Genomic DNA, 21387 nt, shown 5'->3' with positions numbered 1-21387 from the left:
TTCCAGATAGGACACATAAAGAAATGAAACATCATAAGTGAAATTTAGATACCTACTTTTGCAGTCATCTTGGCCAAAAGCTCCTGTAAATCCATTATTCCTTGCACCAGGCTTAAGAAATCACTGCAGGTTGGGCAAGCTCAATAAAGAAAATATAAAATTTATATTGATCTTCTGCTAGCATAAGAAAGAAAAATTTAAAACAGTGGTTGTTTGGAAGGATTTCTACTTTGCTGTTTTGTTTTAAAATTTGAGTAAAATCACAGAAGATTTCAGGTCTAGATCTTTTCCTTCTTTCCTTATTCTTTTGTGTGTGTGCATGTGTGTGTGTGTCGGGTGGGGGGGGGGTACTGAACACAGGGTTGCACAGCCAGGCAGGTTAGATTGATTTTTATCCACTGAGCCATAATCCCACCCCTTTTTTTAAAATTTTGAGACAGGGTCTCACTAAGTTGCCCAGGCTGTTCTCTGCAACTGGTGATCCTTCTGTCTCTGCCTCAAGTTGCTGGGATTACAGGTATGTACCACCCACACCCTGTCAGGCCTTTTCTTTTTCAATGTAATGAGAGAGAGAGAGAGAGAGAGAGAGAGAGAGAGAGAGAGAGAGAGAGAGAAGGAGGGAGAGAGAGAGGTGGGGGAAAGCTGTTAATTAAAAAGAAAGGCAACATGACATTTTACAATGAAATTAAACCCTAATTTTTATTGCAAGGTGACTGGAAAATGTCCCATAACATAGAAGAGGAAAAAGTAAACTGGCATCCAGGTCAAAAAATTCAAAGAATAATTCTATAAAAACTATGTGTGTATATGTGTGAGTATGTGTATGATTATATTAAATATGCATTTGTTTCCAAATACAGAATATACTGTTTATACTTTTCTTACCTTCAAATTTTAATTTTGCAAACAAGAAACAGTCTTTTGAAAAATTCAAAAGAACTATGCAATATATATAATAATTTCACTTTCGCTATCCTCACCACCTCAGAAGTCAGCCCTGCAGTTTCTCTACACCCTTCCAGATGTGTTTCTCTGATATTATGAACAAGTTATATATTCTTTTAAAAGCACAAACGCTGTACATTGTTACTTACTGCGATTTAGGTTTGGACACTGTGTTATGTATCCATTTGGCATAAAGATGATTTTTCCATCTTGGATGATCCCCTTGAAAAAGAAGAGACAAGGAGCAATCACAATTACAGTCACCAGGTCAAGTGGCCCTGTGAGATCTGACAGCGGAACAGGTCAGATTATTTTTGAACAAGACTGATACATTCAAAAAGCGAGTTTGCCCTTTTCACACTAAACTACTACAAATCATCCTCTTCTCAGAATCTTGAGATGTACATTCATTTTGAGAAAGCCACAGTTAGTTACCACTAACTAATGCCAATGAGATCACAGCTCCAAGGACCCATCAGTAAGTGTCTTTATTTTTTTTTTTTATTGATTATTTATCGCATTACATAGTTCATGATATATCCTCTTTCATACATTAGACTCAAATTGTGCTTTGAACTCCCATTTTCACCCCAAATACAGATTGCAGAATCACATCTGTTACATATTCGCATTTTTACATAATGCCATATTAGTGACTGTTGTATTCTGCTACCTTTCCTATCCCCTACTATCCCCCCTCCCCTCCCCTCCCCTCCCATCTTCCCTCTCTACCTCCCCTGCTGTTGTTCAATTCTCTCCCTTTTTTTTTTCCCTCCCCCTTGCCCCTCATAACCTCTTATAATTTTATGTATCCTTGAAGGTCTCCTACCATTTCCATATGCTTTCCCTTCTCTCTCCGTTTCTCTCCCCCGATTCGTCTTTGTTTACTGTAGTCTTTTCCTCATGCTCTTTCTTCATGTTCTGTTCTTAGTTTTTCTCTTTATATCAAAGCAGACATTTGGCATTTGTTTTTTAGGGCTTGGCTAGCTTCGCTTAGCATAATCTGCTCTAATGCCATCCATTTCCCTGCAAATTCTATGATTTTGTCATTTCTTAGTGCTGCATAATACTCCATTGTGTATAGATGCCACATTTTTTTTATCCATTCATCAATTGAAGGGCATCTAGGTTGGTTCCACAGTCTAGCTATTGTGAATTGTGCCGCTATAATCATTGATGTGGCCGTATCCCTATAGTGCGCTCTTTTAAGGTCCTCAGGGAATAGTCCGAGAAGTGCGATAGCTGGGTCAAATGGTGGTTCCATTCCCAGCTTTCCCAGGAATCTCCATACTGCTTTCCAAATTGGCCTCACCATTTTGCAGTCCCACCAGCAGTGTACAAGTGTACCCTTTTCCCCACATCCCCGCCAACACTTGTTGTTGTTTGACTTCATAGTGGCTGCCAATCTTACTGGAGTGAGATGGTATCTTAGGGTGGTTTTTATTTGCATTTCTCTGATTGCTAGAGATGGTGAGCATTTTTTCATGTACTTGTTGATTGATTGTATGTCCTCCTCTGAGAAGTGTCTGTTGAGGTCCTTGGCCCATTTGTTAATTGGGTTATTTGTTATCTTATTGTTTAATTTTTTGAGTTCTTTGTACATTCTGGATATTAGGGCTCTATCGGAGGTGTGGGGGGTAAAGATTTGTTCCCAGGATGTAGGCTCTCTATTTACCTCTTTTATTGTTTCTCTTGCTGAGAAAAAACTTTTTAGTTTAATTAAGTCCCATTTGTTTATTCTTGTTGTTAACTCTTGGGCTATGGGTGTCCTATTGAGGAATTTGGAGCCTGACCCCACAATTTGTAGATCGTAGCCAACTTTTTCTTCTATCAGACTCAGTGTCTCTGATTTGATACCTAGCTCCCTGATCCATTTTGAGTTAATTTTTGTGGATGGCAAGAGAAAGGGATTCAATTTCATTTTGTTGCATATGGATTTCCAATTTTCCCAGCACCATTTGTTGAAAATGCTATCCTTCCTCCATTGCATGCTTTTAGCCCCTTTATCAAATATAAGATAGTTGTAACTTTGTGGATTAGTCTCTGTGTCTTCTATTCTGTACCATTGGTCTACCCACCTGTTTTGGTACCAGTACCATGCTGTTTTTGTTACTATTGCTTTGTAGTACAGTTTGACCTCTGGTATCGCTATGCCTCCAGATTCACACTTCCTGTTTAGAATTGCTTTTGCTATTCTGGGTCTTTTGTTTTTCCATATGAATTTCATGATTGCTTTGTCTATTTCTACAAGAAATGCCATTGGGATTTTGATTGGCATCGCATTAAACCTGTAGAGAAGTTTGGGTAATATCGCCATTTTGACGATGTTAGTTCTGCCTATCCATGAACAGGGTACATTTTTCCATCTTCTGAGATCTTCTTCTATCTCTCTCTTTATGGTTCTGTAGTTTTCATTGTATAAATCTTTCACCTCTTTTGTTAGGTTGATTCCCAAGTATCTTATTTTCTTTGAGGATATTGTGAATGGAGTGGTTTTCCTTATTTCCATTTCCGAGGTTTTGTTGCTGATATACAGGAATGCCTTTGATTTATGCGTGTTGATTTTATACCCTGCCACTTTGCTGAATTCATTTATTAACTCTAGCAGCTTCTTTGTAGACTCTTTTGGGTCTGTTAAGTATATTATCATGTCATCCGCAAATAGCGATAATTTAATTTCTTCTTTTCCTATTTTTATGCCTTTAATTTCTTTTGTCTGTCTAATTGCTCTGGCTAGTACTTCGAGAACTAAATTGAATAGAAGTGGTGATAGAGGGCATCCCTGTCTTGTTCCAGATTTTAGAGGAAATGCCTTCAGTTTTTCTCCGTTTAGGATGATGCTAGCCTGAGGTTTAGCATATACAGCTTTTACAATGTTGAGGTAAGTTCCTGTTATCCCTAGTTTTTCTAGTGTTTTGAACATAAAGGGATGCTGTACTTTGTCAAATGCTTTTTCTGCATCCATCGAGATGATCATGTGGTTCTTGTCTTTAAGTCTATTGATGTGGTGAATAGCATTTATTGATTTCCGTATATTGAACCATCCTTGCATCCCAGGAATGAATCCTACTTGATCATGGTGCACAAGTTTTCTGATATGTTTTTGTATTCGATTCGCCAGAATTTTATTGAGAATTTTTGCATCCAAGTTCATTAGAGATATTGGTCTGTAGTTTTCTTTCTTTGAAGTATCTTTGTCTGGTTTTGGGATCAAAGTGATGTTGGCCTCATAGAATGAATTTGGAAGAGCTCCTTCTTTTTCTATTTCTTGAAATAGCTTGAAAAGTATTGGTATTAATTCTTCTTTGAAGGTTTTGTAGAACTCCGCTGTATAGCCATCTGGTCCAGGGCTTTTCTTAGTTGGTAGTCTTTTGATGGCTTCTTCTATTTCTTCTTTTGTTATTGGTCTGTTTAAATTGTGTGTGTCTTCCTGTCTCAATCTGGGCAAATCATATGCCTTAAGAAATTTATCGATATCTTCATTATCTTCTATTTTATTGGAATATAGGGTTTCAAAATACTTTCTAATTATCTTCTGTATTTCTGTAGTGTCTGTTGTGATATTGCCTTTTTCATCCCGTATGTTAGTAATTTGAGTTCTCTCTCTTCTTCTTTTTGTTAGCATGGCTAAGGGCTTGTCTATCTTATTTATTTTTTCAAAGAACCAACTTTTAGTTTTATCTATCTTTTCAATGGTTTCTTTTGTTTCAATTTCGTTGATTTCTGCTCTAATTTTAATTATTTCTTGTCTTCTACTATATTTGCTGTTGTTTTGCTCTTCCTTTTCTAGGTTTTTGAGGTGTTGTGTGAGTTCATTTATCTGTTGGTTTTTTCTTTTTTTGAGGTAAGAACTCCAAGAAATGAATTTCCCTCTTAAAACTGCTTTCATTGTGTCCCATAGATTCTGGTATGTTGTGTCTGTGTTGTCATTTGATTCTAAGAATTTTTTCATCTCCTCCTTTATGTCTTCTACAACCCATTGATCATTCAATAATATATTGTTCATTTTCCATGTGATGTATGATTTTTCCTTCCTTCTTTTATCATTGATTTCCAATTTCATTCCATTATGGTCAGATATGGTGCATGGTATTATCTCCACACCCTTATAATTACTAAGAGTTGCCTTATGGCATAATATATGGTCTATCTTTGAGTAGGATCCATGTGCTGCTGAGAAGAACGTGTATCCACTTGATGATGGTTGATATATTCTATATATGTCGGTTAAGTCTAGGTTATTGATTGTGCTGTTGAGTTCTATAGTTTCTTTATTCAGCTTTTGTCTAGAGGATCTGTCTAATGGCGAGAGCGGTGTGTTGAAGTCACCCATAATTATTGTGTTGTGGTCTATTTGACTCTTGAACTTGAGGAGAGTTTGTTTTATGAACGTTGCAGCTCCATTGTTTGGTGCATACAAATTGATGATTGTTATGTCTTGTTGGTGGATGGTTCCTTTTAACAGTATATAGTGACCTTCTTTATCCTTCTTGATTAACTTAGGTTTGAAGTTGATTTTATTCGATATGAGTATGGCCACTCCTGCTTGCTTCCGAGGGCCATATGAGTGGTATGATTTTTCCCAACCTTTTACCTTCAGCCTGTGTATATCTTTTCCTATCATATGAGTCTCCTGAAGGCAGCATATTGTTGGATTTGTTTTTTTGATCCAGGTTACTAGCCTATGTCTCTTGATTGGTGAATTTAGGCCATTAACATTTAAGGTTACAATTGAGATATGATTTGTATTTCCAGTCATGCTTCTTTATTTATTTATTTTAGTTTGGCTAGTTTTGCTTTTTGGTTGTTTTCCTCCCCCTTTACTGAGATACCTCCTGCTGTTAGTTTTGGGCACTATTTATCAAATCCTCTTCTTGTAGTGTTTTGTTCAAAATGCTTTGCAGAGCTGGTTTTCTTGCTGCAAATTCTTTTAGCTTTTGTTTATCATGAAAGATTTTAATTTCATTGTCAAATTTGAAGCTCAATTTTGCTGGATATAGTATTCTTGGTTGGAATCCATTATTTTTCAGCGTTTGAAATACATTATTCCAGGATCTTCTCGCTTTCAAAGTTTGTGATGAGAAATCGGTCGTTAACCTAATTGGTTTACCCCTGAAAGTAATCTGCCTCTTTTCTCTCGTAGCTTTTAATATTCTCTCCTTGTTCTGTATGTTGGCTATCTTCATAATTATATGTCTTGGGGTTGGTCTATTATGGTTTTGAATGTTTGGGGTCCTGTAGGCTTCCAGGATTTGGCAATCCATTCTATCTTTCATCTCTGGGAAGTTTTCTAGAATTATTTCACTTAATATGTTGTCCATTCCTTTGGTTTGAAACTCTGTGCCTTCTTCTATCCCTATGACTCTCAGATTTGGTTTTTTTATGACATCCCATAACTCTTGAATAGATTGTTCGTGGGATTTAAGCATCTTTTCTGTGTTGACTATATTCTTTTCAAGTTGATAAACCTTGTCTTCATTATCTGATGTTCTGACTTCTACTTGATCAAGTCTATTTGTAATATTCTCGTTTGAGTTTTTAATTTGGCTTATAGTTTCCTGCAATTCTAGGATTATTGTTTGATTTTTTTTTAAGATCTCTATCTCCTGGTAGATCTCGTTCTTTGCCATTTGAATTTGTTTGTTTAATTCATTTTCAAAATATACTTTTATTTCTTGGACTTGCTGTCTCATGTCTTCTCTAATATTCCTTTCCATTCGAGTTAGGTATCCCCTGAGTTCTTTCCATATCCCTGTTTCTGAAGTTTCTATGTCCTCTTGTAGAATTGAGTTGTCTTGCATTGTTTGAAATCCTTTTTTCCCTTGTTTTCTCATGTTGTCCACGTTACTTTCCAGTTCTTTTTGATTGTCGTGTTTCTGCTCTCTTCTATAGATTTGTTTTGTTTCTGTATTACTCTGATGTCTCTCCTTTGTGTTGTTGAACTATGCCTGCTAACGTGGGTTCTTCTGGGAAGGAATTCCGACGTCCGAGCTCCAGTGACGACACTACTCTGCTATGCCGTGCCCCAGTCTCCTTGCCGGGGTGCCCTAATGGGGGAGTGTGAGTGGACTGTCTCTGTTTGGTTTCAGCACCCGGTCGTGGCAGGCAGGCAGACTCCCGCCGCCCAGTATCTCAGGCCGTGGGCAGGTGATCCATCGCCAGCGGGAGGGCGTTCTCCTACCGCCCAGTTACCCTGGCAGTGGATGAACTGTCGCCGGCGGGCCTGCAGTTTACAGCTGCCCAGTCACGAGAGCCTTGCCTCTAGTCTCCTGTTCTCTCCTGCTAGGCTTGGGTTCTCCTGCTAGACCAGATTTCCCCTCAGTGATGGTTCTCGGCAGTTCAAGCTATACTCTGGGCCTGTTTTGTTGCAATCTGTTTTGTTGCTGCAATCTGTCGGAGAGTGGCGGTGGGTACTTCAGCCCTCTAAGATGGTGGCCGCTGTTTGCCTTAGCGGAGTGTCCCTTGTGGGGGGCGGGGCCTTACCGGCTTCCTTCCCCGACTGCAATCCCGAACTCAGCCCGGGGGTCAGTGCGGGCTTGGGCTTGGCTGGTGGGATACCACCGTGTCGCAGCCACTTAATTCCCTGCTGACTGGTTAACCCCTTCTCTGCGGCGCCACGCCTTCTGTAGCCTCGGGGCAGGCCGTGTGTATCAGACAGCCTGGATCTCCGGGGTCACACCGTTGGCTTTTGGGATCCCCGGCACTCTATGGTTTTGATTTTTTCTGCTTGCCCCTCCCCCAGCGCTGGCTAGGCAGCTTTTGTTTTGTCCACTGATGGGAGGGGGTGTTGAGCGTCAGGTGCCTCTAGCTCCCCTTTAGTCTTTATGCAGGCTCACTCTGATACTGCCTCCCCCTGAAAAGCTAGGAGAGATTTTATGCGAAATCCCCCTAAGTTAGGGGGCTGGGCTGGGTCACACACACCTGTTTTGTTGCTGCAATCTGTCGGAGAGTGGCGGTGGGTACTTCAGCCCTCTAAGATGGTGGCCGCTGTTTGCCTTAGCGGAGTGTCCCTTGTGGGGGGCGGGGCCTTACCGGCTTCCTTCCCCGACTGCAATCCCGAACTCAGCCCGGGGGTCAGTGCGGGCTTGGGTTTGGCTGGTGGGATACCACCGTGTCGCAGCCACTTAATTCCCTGCTGACTGGTTAACCCCTTCTCTGCGGCGCCACGCCTTCTGTAGCCTCGGGGCAGGCCGTGCGTATCAGACAGCCTGGATCTCCGGGGTCACACCGTTGGCTTTTGGGATCCCCGGCACTCTATGGTTTTGATTTTTTCTGCTTGCCCCTCCCCCAGCGCTGGCTAGGCAGCTTTTGTTTTGTCCACTGATGGGAGGGGGTGTTGAGCGTCAGGTGCCTCTAGCTCCCCTTTAGTCTTTATGCAGGCTCACTCTGATACTGCCTCCCCCTGAAAAGCTAGGAGAGATTTTATGCGAAATCCCCCTAAGTTAGGGGGCTGGGCTGGGTCACACACACCTGTTTTGTTGCTGCAATCTGTCGGAGAGTGGCGGTGGGTACTTCAGCCCTCTAAGATGGTGGCCGCTGTTTGCCTTAGCGGAGTGTCCCTTGTGGGGGGCGGGGCCTTACCGGCTTCCTTCCCCGACTGCAATCCCGAACTCAGCCCGGGGGTCAGTGCGGGCTTGGGTTTGGCTGGTGGGATACCACCGTGTCGCAGCCACTTAATTCCCTGCTGACTGGTTAACCCCTTCTCTGCGGCGCCACGCCTTCTGTAGCCTCCGGGCAGGCCGCGCGTATCAGACAGCCTGGATCTCCGGGGTCACACCGTTGGCTTTTTTCAGTAAGTGTCTTTAAACTACCAGACTAAGAAGGCATGGGTGCAATAAAAATCCTCCTCAGCACCCCAATCATCCTGAGACATTAAATATTGCTAATTTTCGGGACTTCCTTTAAGAGTGGAAAGAAATAAGTAATAGACTAAAATGATTCTGTTGATTCATTTAGTCAAAGAAATAAAACTGAAAATCAGGAAAATTTTGTAACAATCTTCCCTCCTCAACTGAATGAGTAACATTGAGACCTTACTAGTAAATCTTTAGATTTGTTCAACATCTGTCAGATAAAGGTGATCTTTTGAAAACTGTAGCTCAGTCTGCAAAAATACCCCGATTTAAGAGAGTCATCAGGGGCAGCATCTGTCAATGAAAATATTGACTTGGCTTTTGGGTTTTTCAAGTTAAATTTAAGATTCTGTTTTTAGGTCTATTTGGTTTTTGTCTTTCTTTTTTTCTGATTTGATGGAAGAGAGATTATAGAACAGATGGGAGATGTGGAATCTGGTTTAGAATATTGAGCTTAATCTATAAATAAAATATAGGCTTAAGATAGTGCTGCAAGACGTTCAGAGGGAGTAACATTTAACATTTATGTGCTCATCTTCTAAACAGCAGAAGGCAATCAGCAAATGCCATTTTCTGCTTATTATTTCAATATAAAATATTAATTGAAAATATTAATAGAAATAACAGGATCACAGCACCTCTTCAGCCAAATTATATACATTTATTAACCTCTTCCTCTTACAAGATGATACACCGTTTTTGATTACCAGAGGAGGTAGCCTCATGTGGGGAAAGAGTCCCTGCCACTGCTCCTTAAATTAATTCATAATCTCTTGTAAGGGTATACTAGGGAGCAATTAATGGAGCAAAATCCAAGTGAATCAGCTTCTCTCAGGACAGGGCTATTCATTGTTTTCAAAGCAAATTAACTCCTTCAAGAGGTTAGGGCAATTTTAAGCACATTTGGCACTGAAGAAAAATTCAGAGGACCTGGGTTCAGGTTCTAGATCTGACCCTAGTCCACCAGGTGGACTCAGGCAATAAGTCAGCCATCTTCTCTGAGCCTCATGTAACTTCATCTAAAAAAGGAAGTCCTGGATAATTATATATGATCAATCCAGACAGACAAAGCTATAGATTTGCATCAAAGAATAGACCATCATAGAGAAGTGAATATTGCATTAGAAAACATCTGTCTAATCAGGTTGATCATGGATGAATCCAGAGTAAACAATCATCCTGGTCTGTCCAGGACTTAGGGATTTCCTGGGACATGGGAAATTTCAGTGCTTAAAAACCTGTGAAGAGATTCATAGGCAAACCAGGTCAGCTGGTCAGTCTGGATGATACAGAAGTGGTAAAAAACACATGCACCAGGAAAGGGCTGGGCCCATCTATTTTCTGTCTATTTCATTCTTATTTTATCTTCTGTGGAAAGGGCAATCAGAAGTCTGGATTTCATTAGTCATGTTATCAATTACCTTTCAAAAAAGGGCTGGGGCTGGAGCTCAGTGGCAGAGCACTTGCCTAGCATGTGTGAGGCCCTGGGTTCCATCCTTAGCACCACATAAAAATAAACAAACAAAGGTATTCTGTCCATCTACAACTACAAAAATAAATAAATAAATAAAATAAGAAAAAAAAGGAAAATTCACTGAAAGAGAATATTCAATCCTATTTATCCAATAGCAGCATAAGCTAGGACACAGTAATTTTCCTTGTCTTTTTTTTTTTGACCCTATTTATTTCAATTTTGATAAATTTCAAATTGTTCCCCCTACCTTTCCTCTTTCTCTGTATTTCCACTTTTAATCTCTGGCACAACTGTGTAAGCTTAGATCATTAGGTGAAGGTCAATGATGTTGACTTGAACAAAAACAGAAATAAAAGCTGACAGCTTCCCAATGCTCATTAACACGAAAGCTCAAAGCACTTGGTATTTTTTCTGAACAAAGGTCAGAAAGGTCAGCCCACATACTGGCATGAAAACTTGTTCTTGCCAGATAAATCAAGATAAGAATGTTAATTTGATAGTGAATGGATGGAATTTGAAGGTGGGTTAAAAGAAAGGTGGTGATAGAAAACAAATATCAACTGGAACCCCAAGAAGTCTGAGTGTATGCATATGCATGAGACTGCATGCATATGTGTGCATTTCAGCAGGTTCCTCAGCATAAAAACCAGAATGTCTTGCTCTGAATTGCTATGTGGATCATTTAGCAACAGGACACTTGTCAATGAAGAAACACTTGCTAAACTGCAAAAAGGAGCTTTGCAGAGCATGAAACTACAAGCTACAAAGTAGCTCAATCAGACTTAGTTCTCCAAAAACCTATCTATGAAGGCTTCCATAGATGAAAATGTGCCTTCCAGGCACTGTAACTTCTCCCAGAGGAGATGAAATAAGTAGAATGTCTATTATTTCTCCACATTTAACCTGAAATGTATCTATACGTAACTGAAATTGCAAATTAGCTAGGTTTATGTCAGCTGACTTTGTTTTATCTCATTTTTTCAGACCAATGTTTTATTTCTTATTTGTCTTATCAATGTTGCTCAAGCTTCAAGTTCCTTGTGTTCCTAAATACATGAGCATTTGTTTAACATTCAAATCCCTGGCCCAGTCCCCAAAGAATCTATTTCAGTAAGGTTGATGTGGGCTTAGGAATCTGCATTTTTCCTGTATTTTCAAAAGCTGTCCCTGATGACTCTGATAAAAAAATAAAACCCTGCTTTATTGTCGACCCTTGGCTTCTTTTAGAGCAAGAGGATTTATTTCCTAAAAGTTCATAGCATTTAAAATATCATCCCAAGCCTTCATATGAACAAAGTAAAAATCTCACTGACTTGAAACTGAATAGAAATCAATGGAATTACTAGATTATAAATACCATCAGGACAAAAGATCATATACTTTCATCTCAGTATCCCCTGCTGTTTCTATTGTGGTAGATTTCAAATCATAGGCACTGTAAAATATTTTAAAAGCATCAAATTCTAGAAAAGTATGAATTATACTATATTTCACCACATAATTTTGAGAGCTGGTAGGGTCACATAGGGCATGAGTTTTTAACCTAAAAGTATCAAAATTAGTTTTTAACCTAAAAATATCAAAATTTTCAGACAGATTAGGAAAGGATAGTCTACTGTTATTTTGGAAAAGATTCTGAGTTGATTTTGAACCTTCAATGAGAACTATTGACCTAGGACAAGGCATCCGGTCATTTGACCTATGAAACACTTAAGTATCTAAGACTTCAAGTAGCTTTCCTATAGGACATCTTAATTCTAAAACATACACTATATGTCCACGTGTTGCAAAACCAGTCCACTATCATAAACTATAGGTAAAAAAACACAATTCAAGGGAGGCCCATGGCTAATGTGCTAATAAGATAATGCTACAAAGAGGTAAGGACCTACGGGGTAAAAATGGGAGTTCATAACCCACTTGAATCAAAATGTGAAATATGATATAGCAAGAACTATGTAATGTTTTGAACAACCAACAATAAAAATTATTAAAAAAAAGAGGTAAGGACCTCTTATCAAAATGAGGCTTTATCTTTATTGTTATAATAGATACTAATCAAACAAACTATAACAAAGTATTTGCATTAGACACATTATACGTTGTTTGCCAAAATAGTTTTTCAGGGTTGGAAAACAGAGGTGGCTTTAGGTAGCCCAATATTCCCCCTGCAATCTTATTTACAGGATTAATTTGGGGAACAATCTATTTCTCATTGTTTGTGCAAATGCTAAACCTCAGCAGATCTAAAAATCTTAATAAATCCCTAAGGTATAGAGTCCAAATTAATAAGCTTTTACAGTTAGTGAGAAACCAGCCTCTACTTCAGAGCAAAGTCTGTCCAAGGAAGGGGGGCGTGACTCTTTTCCTTGGAAAAACCCACAGAGCACTCCTAGGCACATACTCACCCTGCTGAGTTGTTTATCTACAAATAACAGGAGAGATCTTCAGTGCCTGATGTCCCTGACTCAGTTAGGCTAGGTGAGGACCCATAGCAACCCCCTAGCAACCACCAATCAGCATGAGACAGGGAAAATACCTGGGATGCCAGATGACCTTCCCAGTAGTTTTATGGTTGTTGTTAACATGTTGGGAAACCATATAGTTCAGCATGTACTCCCCTGGTGGCTTAAACCAATCAGTTCAAAGGAATTCCCCTCTTGTACTAACCAATCACCCCTACCCAACTTGTTCCCGCCAATGAATGTGCTAATTATGTTTTAGAGTTGTTTTATTATTTTCCCACGGTGTGTGATGATTTGCTAAGAGATGCTATGATGTATGTGAAGTCCCTGCCTTCCCCAAAGAGTGTATAAAACTGCTGCAAACCCTGGGCTCGGGGCCTCTCAGCGTCACTAGTTGCTGTGTGCGCGGAGGACAGAGCTAGCTCGCAATAAAGGCCTCTTTGCTGCTTACATCGATCTCGGTCTCTGGTGGTCTTTTGGGGGTCCCAAACTTGAGCATAACATTAGTACTGATAGATGGGGGGAAATTTGATAGTTTTTTCTTTGTATTTTTAATCCACCTATTGTCACCCTATACCTTCTGCAGTCAGCACCGAAATAGAATTTGCACCAAATAGATTGTACATTATGGGTTTTTAATGTTCAAGGAACTAATGCCCATTATTCCTAGAACATTTTTCATTTTGCTGTAAGAAATATAGGAAGGTGCAATAAAAAAATTAGAAAATTATACCATTAGGACCCTTTTATGTATGGAATAAGTAAGATTAGGCATACCCTCCTAAACACTCAGAGCTTTCTGATACAAATGAAATCCCCTTTACCACCAAACAAATGCTAATTCTTTTTTAAAGCTCTTATTTCCCTGCAGATCTCTGTTTACATTGAAGAAAATGGTTCCATTTTTTTGTATGCTAAAACACTGAAACAAATTGCTTTGAAAGGGAAAGAAAAAGGGGCGGGAGAGTTTCCTGCCAGGCATGTAAATAGATGGATGAAGATGTGTTCTGTTTATAAACTGCCAGGGACTCAAGCTCCGGCAACAGGCTGACAAAAAGTAAGACTTGGGAAACTCACAAGGAGGATTTTCAAAGTGCAACCCATCATATATTTCTGCCCTAAAGACAGTTAATAAAATATTCCAGCTTGCATAAAAGCCAAAAAAGACACTTGTCGGCTTTCATTATGATCAATAAAAACTGTCAGCTCATTAGCATATCATTAGCTATCCTGCTGCTTCCAAAGTCTTAATGCACAGAAATATTAATCTACAAATGTATATGATTTTTCAGTTCTTCGACTTTGACTTTCTGCATGAAAGGAAAAATAAGAATTAAAGATTGCAGGCATCCAAGATAGCTGCTACTTCTATGCGCCTATAAACATATGTTTACCATCTGTGGAATTATGGGAAGCAGCTGAGGTAAAAAACAACAGCTGTGGCATTAAAAAAATTGTAATCAATTTTACTTCCCAGTGACAGCTCAGCTGTCAAAGGAGGCAACTCCAAAGGAGGCAATATCCAGGTAAGGGAAAGGTTTCACACTCAAATTCACCAGACACAGAGAAAGACTCAGACACAGGGTGAACCGTGGCCTGAGTGAAAGGCTTTGGATGGGAATTCTCCCTGAGACCTCAACTTCTTAGAAACTGTCAGAACACTCAATCCCTGGAAGCCTCCAGGAACTCTCTGCAGTTCACTGGGGCTCATTCATTTTATTTTTACCCTCTGAAATAGTCACAGCATAATCAGCTTAGAACCCATCAAAGGGAAATTGATGGGTAGCCAACCATCCTGATAGTGAGGATCGAAGACAATCAGAAGATCCAGATAAGCCTATCACTACTGGCCAGCCCTTTTCTCGAATGGATGCTGTGCTAAAGTGAAGAAATCTCCAGCTTGTGTTCTGTTTGTGACACAGGAGTTATCTAATGTTGGGGGCTTCTGTGCCAGGAACCATTCAAGTGACTCCACCGGCTCTCTCTAACCAGCAACTCTTTTTTTATTGCACTATCCATAAGGATCCACCAGTGTCTGGAAATGAGGTTTGACAAGTGAGGAGTCTTTGCTTCTGTTTTGCTTGTGAAGTGACATACTAATATTTTAAAAGGGAGAATAATATTATTTTAACCTGAAAAAAAAAAAAAAACATTACAAGCATTTTTAGTTCTAGAGAAATAAAGCAGGTGTGGTTCTTGGATCCAGGAGGCAGCTTGTATAGGATAAATAAGAAAAGCTCAAAGATGTGCTGACACCCTCCTGAGGAATGGCTGCCTCTTTTTCAGGGAGATTTTTGCAGCATTGAATTAATCAAGAGGTAATTTCTACAATGAGACCCTTATGTATTTCCCCTACCCAATGATCTCACCTCACCAGATGGCCAGGAGCACTGGCTGGCTTCCAAGATTCTGAGGAGGAGGTGAATTTTAAAAGCTGCCCCATGAGCACCCTTCTGAAAAGCTGTTCAATCAGGCCACTCCTACTAGGAAGCAAGGAGAACCACATTGCTCCCTAGGAAGCTGAGCTGGGAGGAATGGCCATGCCCTTTGGGTGCTTCGGGTGCCACCTATTCCTTTGGCCTGGAAACCCAGGAAAAGACCATAGGTCTGACCTCCTCCATGCCACAAGGCATAGGTTAAGTGAAAAGTCTCCCTAATCAACACAGTGGAATCTATGGTAACACGTGGTGAGGCCTTACTAAATATTCGTTGGATGAATGATCAATGGCTTTGAAATTCAGAAGGCCTAGGCTCACTGCAGGTCACTGGACTCAAATTCCATTCCTATCACTTACAGACTGTGAGGTTAGCAAGTCCCTTAATCCGAGTTCCACTGACTAACCTATACAATGGGGACAATAACCTCTATCTTATTAGAATTCTCTGAAGGTGAAAAGTAATTAACTTAGATCATATATGTAGGGCCAGAAAGTCTGGAACTTAGGAAGCATTTCAGTAATTATTGGTTCTCTCTTCCACATCCATTTCTACAGCAAAATAACTGTCAAAACTACCTGTATTGAGTATATGGGCTCCTAATCACAAGATTCCTCATATTCTATAGAGAATCACACTCACTGAACTGGAATAGTTGATAGGACTAACTGTTCTCTCTCTTAATCACATTCTCCCAGCCAAAGCAGAAGTCCCTAAATGGCAGAAAAAGTACCTATTCTTTCCACAATATATTGTTAAGCATAGAAGGAACATAAAATTCATAAAGGAAAAAAAGGGGACTGTGTGCTGAAAATCAACTCATGTGCCAGGTGCTTTTAATACATATTCTTATATAATCTGCATTACTTCTATGAAAGATGTCTTTGCCACTCTACAAATTAGATGACTGATGTGTGGCTTGTTTCATTCATTTGAAGAGTACAGAAGGTCCCTGGTTATAATGGTTCAACTTAAAATTTTTCAACTTCGTATAGTACGAATGCATTCACTAGAAACCATACTATTTTGAATTTTGATCTTATCCTGAATTATTTCAACTACTTTGAAAGTTGTGAGAATCAAAATAGACTGACTTATGTCAATGTCTAGCAGAATTAAGTCAGGAGGCCATGGGGGTGGGTCCTCAGCATACTGGCCTGAGAACAAGAACTATGGCAAAAAGCTGTCAAGAGCACAACCTTGTCCACACAAAAATAGTTCTACAAGGACAGGTACCCAGAAACATTCAGCCTTGGGCTGACACCACCCTTATAATTCATCCTTACAGTCAAAGATAATTGTTTCAAAATAATTTATGTAACCTTCTTCATATCACCTTCAGAAAACTCTTTGCTTTCTTTTGCTTTCCTAGATATGCACATGGTCGGCTCTGGCATGCACATCCCAGACTGCAATCTCCTGTCATTCATGAATAAAATCTTTACTTCAGAGAGCTGGTCTCTCTGCCATTCATTTTAGGTTGACAATAATTGTTCATGATCCTGGCAGCTCCCTGGCAGCCATGCAATCATGAGAGGAAACAACTAATAGTCTACCATGTACTACATTGCTATGATCTTTGATAGATTAGGTGTATTAAATGCATTTTCAACTTAAGATATTTTCAATTTACAATGGGATTTTGGGGTCCCAGCCTTATGGAATTCAAAGAGCATCTGTACACTGTCAGCCAGTTATATACCTAGTATTATTCTAAGCACTTGCTGAATAAGAAAGAAACAGCTCTAACTCTGGTAAAGCTTACAATCTGAAAACAAAGAGCAATAATAAACAAGTAATTACCCATATAACTATGCTCAGGAATAGTTACATAATTTGTAGAATTTCTTTTGCAAAATAACTAAAAATGTGAAGATGGCCACAACAGGGCATTAAAACAATCATAGAGCCTTACTAAGGGCAGCACACCATGGGGTTGCACAGGTAGATCAATTGTCCATGAGGCCAGTCATGCCTATACTTTGGAAATGTAGCAAGTGTGGTAAAGAAAATGGAGATATCTCAATGAGAAAGTATGTGATCAAAAAATTGCAAACAGATTGAAATTCCCTGTATCCACACACTTTGAACTGACTTTGTAGAACCTCACATCAAGAGGAGTCTGTTTCTCTACCTCTGAATCTCAGGCTGATCATGTGACTTGCTTTGGCAGAAGTGATTGTGTGCCAGTTTTAAGTCCAGGCCTCAAGAGGCTTGTAGGCAACAATGAATTCCACTATTATGGATAGTTTACAAGACACTGATAAAAAAAATGGGGGGATCCTTGCAGACATCTACTCCTACTCCCCTGAAACACTGCCAAGTCCCATGGGAGCAAGCCCAAGGTAATCTGCAGGATAATGATGGACATATGATCCAGACATTGCCCCTGCACACAGTCAACCACCATGTGACTGAAACTACCCTAGGTAAGTCGGCCCTCAGCCAACTCTATCAATCCACCTTAGGCATATAAGCAAATCTAGAGGGGATCAACCAAGCCCAGTCCTTACCTCAATCTTCTAGCTGAATTGTGAGCTTATTGTGTTAGCCCCAGGATTTGGATGTTTTGTTGTATAACAAGAGCTAACTGATAAAACAGTTTTTAAAAGATACAATATTATCAAAATACAGAATTAAGAAGATACAATATTATCAAAAAGGGAATGAAGACTGCTCTGAGCAGAGGCACAGGAAAAGGCCCTGGTATGTTCAAGGGACTAACAGAAGAGAAGCATGGCTAGGATATGATGGGCAGAACAGAAGATGGCATGAGATAAGGTTGCAAAGGGGAGTGGATCTTATACTGATTTGATATGCAATGGAGAATCAGTGAAAAGATTTAAGCAGGAGTATAAATTCATTAGTTTTACAAATATGCTAACAGAAGTTCAACAGATACCTGGTTCTTCTTTCTTTTTTACTGGTGATAAAATACATATGATAATAATTTGCCATTTAGCCACTTTCAATGTACAATTCAGTGACATTAATTACATTCACCATGTTATACAACTACCACTAAATATTAGTAAAAACCTCCACAACCCCAAACACTTTCTGTTTTGTTTTTATTAGTGCATTGTAGTTATACAAAATAGTGGGTTTCATTCTGACGATAATCATACATGCATGGAATTTAATTTGTTCATTTCAGTCCCCAGTGCTTCCTCTTTACATCCTCCTCCCTCCCCCTATTTCCCTTCCTCTACTCCACTGATCTTCATTTTATTTATTTTTACTTGGTGGTTTATAGACATAATTAAAGGTGGAATTCTCCAAGGCATTTTTATATATGTACATGATATAATTTCATTCCACATTTCCTCCCTTTTCTGCATTGATCTTCCCTCTATTTTCATGAGATCCAGCCCCCCAAAACCCCTTTTATTTCCTTTTCTGGGATCGAGCTTCCACATATGAGAGAAAACATTAAACCCTTGACTTTCTGAGTCTGGCTTATCTCACTGGGTGTGATGTTTTCCAGTTCCATCCATTTACAGGCAAATGCCATAATTTCATTCTCCTTTATGGCTGAGTAAAATTTCATGGTGTATATATGCCTCATTTTCTTAATTCATTCAAAAAAATCTTTTTAACCATTTAACAATAAATTCCATTACCTATTTATTGTCCCCAACTCCATTAATGTCTAATCTAATTTCTCTCTCAATATATTTGTCTATTCTTGATATTGTATGTAAGTTAAATCAGACAATATATGTCTTCTTGTGCCTGGCATATTTCACATGGGTGTGTTTTTCAAGTTCACACATGCTGCAGTGTATATTCTTATCCTTTTAAGGACTGAACAATAGTTTATTGTAAGCATGTATCACTAAAAACAACCAGTAAAAAAAAAACAGTTCATTGTATGCATATACTGCAGTTTACTTATCCATTAATACACAGATGGACAGTTGGGTTGCTTCCGTTATAAAGATTGTAAATAATGCTGCAATAAGCATTGGCATACAGACCAGTTTGAGTTCCTCTTTTTAATCCTATTGAGTATCAACATAGGGAAGGAATTGCACACATGATAATTCTGGGTTTGATTTATTGAGGAACCAAAGAACTATTTCCCACTGCAGTTGTACCATTTTACACTCACATCAGCAATGTAGAAGGATTCTAAATTTGCTAATCCTCACTCACTCTTATTTTTCATTTCTTAAAAAAACTTATGACCACCCTAGTAGGTGTGAAGTGATATATCACTGTGATTTTGATTTGCATTTTCCTAGTGGTTAAGGACATTGAACATCATTTCATGTGCTTACTGGATATATGTGTATCTTCTTTGGAGAAATGTCTATTCAGACATTGTTCATTTTTAACTAGGTGCTCGTTATAATATGTATAATTTCAAAATATTTTCTTTCCATGAGTTTTTGTTCATATCCTTGATAATAGTCTTTGATATACAAAAGCTCTTAATTTCGATGAAGTCCAATTCATTTTTTTTTCTTGTTACTCAAAGCTTTTTGTGTCATATTCAAGAATCCATTGTGAAATCAAAGGTCATAAAGACTTTGTGTTTTTTCCATGAGTTTCATGTTTAGCTCTTATAGATTATTAATCCATTTTTAGTTATATTTTAGGTATGGTGATAAGTAGGGTCCCAAATTCATTCTTTTGCATGTGAAAGTCCATTTGTTAAAGAGAGTATGCTTTCCCCTTTTGAGTCGCCTGGCAACATTGTAAAAAAAAAAAAAAAGTAGCCATAAAATGTATGCATTTATTTCTTGATGCTCAATTCTATTTCATTGGTATATATTTCCCTCCTCATGCCAGCACTATACTCTATTGATTATTACATCTTTAAGACAAGTTTTCGAATTGGGAAATGTGAATTCTCCAAATTTTTTCTTTTTCACATTTGTTTATCTATTCAGGGATCATAGTAGTTCCACATGGATTTGAGAATCAGCTTTCCCACTTCTGCAAAAAAAAAAAAAGAATTTTGATAGAGGTTTTATTAATCTCTCAGTCCATAAACAAAAGATGACCATCCATTTTATCAGGTCTCATTGAATTTCTTCCAATGAGTTTTTACAGTTTTAAAAACTCAAGTCTTGTACTTCCTTGGCTAAATTCACCACTAGATAGTTTATTCATTTAGATGATTCTGTAAATGCAATGTTCTCTAAATTTCCTCTTCAAATTATTTACTGCTGGTTTATAGAATCTTAACCAATTCTTCTAGATTCTTTGAAATTTTCCATATATAGATAGGATCATGTCTGTGAAGAAAGATTGTTTTACTTCATCCTTTCCAATGTGAATTAATTTATTTATTTGTTTAATTGCACCGACTAGAAACTGCAGGACAGTGTTGAATAGCAGTGGTGATACTCTTGCCTTGTTGCACATCTTAAGAGGAAAAGCATTCAGTTTTTCATCATTGAATATGATATTTGCTATGGGATATTAATTTATGCCCTTTCTCACATTAACAAAGTTCCCTTCTATTGCTAGTTTTCTGAGTGTATTTATCACAAAAGGGCACTGGATCTTGTCAAATACATTCTCCGTATCAGAGATGGCTCTGTTTTTTTTTTTTTTTCTTCTTCATTCTATTCATTGGTATATTAGGTTGATTGATTTTATGTGAAACCACCCTGCATCTGAGGGTAAATTCCACTTGGGCATAGTGTATAATCTTCTTAAATATGCTGTTGGGTGTGGTGTCCTAGTATTTTATGGAAGAACATTGTATCTATATTAATATAAGATATTGGTCTTATATTTCTTTCTCTGGATGCTTTTATCTGGATTTGGAATCATGGTATTTCTGGCACCATAGGATGAGTAAGAAAGTGTTCTCTCTGCTTCTATTTTAAGATTGGTGCTAATTCTTTTTTAACGGCTTGGTACAATTCACCAGTGAAGCCATCTGGTCCTGGATTTTACTTTGTTGGAAGTTTTTGTTACTAGTTCAATCTTTTTACTTGTTGTAAGTCTCTTTAGATTTTTTATTTCTTCATGATCCTGTCTTGATAGGTTATATGTTTCTAGGAATTTGTTTCATTTAAGTCATCTAATTTATTGGCATATGATTCATGGTATTCTCTTTTAATCATTTTTTATTTCTCTAAGGTATATGTAATGTCAGATGAAAAATTGGCAGTTAATTTTATTAAGGATTCTTCATATGTCACAGTCACTTGTCACTTCCTGCTCTGAAGATTCTGTTTTTGACAGTTTCATC

General features: G+C 38.5%; 1 protein-coding gene across 3 annotated transcripts in view; it reads right to left on the bottom strand.

The window, feature by feature from the left end:
- NELL1 (neural EGFL like 1) overlaps positions 1 to 21387 on the bottom strand; it is a gene marked incomplete at its 5' end in the record, with an annotated part of 865989 nt that overhangs the window by 631027 nt on the left and 213575 nt on the right. For all 3 annotated transcript variants that reach the window (XM_081280547.1, XM_081280546.1, XM_081280545.1), the window contains 2 exons: positions 57 to 139; positions 1095 to 1167. In XM_081280547.1, coding sequence (XP_081136673.1) covers positions 57 to 139; positions 1095 to 1167 — 156 coding nt within the window. The remainder of the gene's footprint in view (positions 1 to 56; positions 140 to 1094; positions 1168 to 21387) is intronic.

The sequence above is a fragment of the Spermophilus citellus genome (genome assembly GCF_964194105.1).
Source record: "Spermophilus citellus genome assembly, chromosome: 2".
In the NCBI taxonomy this organism is placed as follows: domain Eukaryota; kingdom Metazoa; phylum Chordata; class Mammalia; order Rodentia; family Sciuridae; genus Spermophilus; species Spermophilus citellus.
The sequence above is the reverse complement of the archived record's forward strand: the minus strand, read 5'-3'. Positions and strand labels throughout refer to the sequence as shown.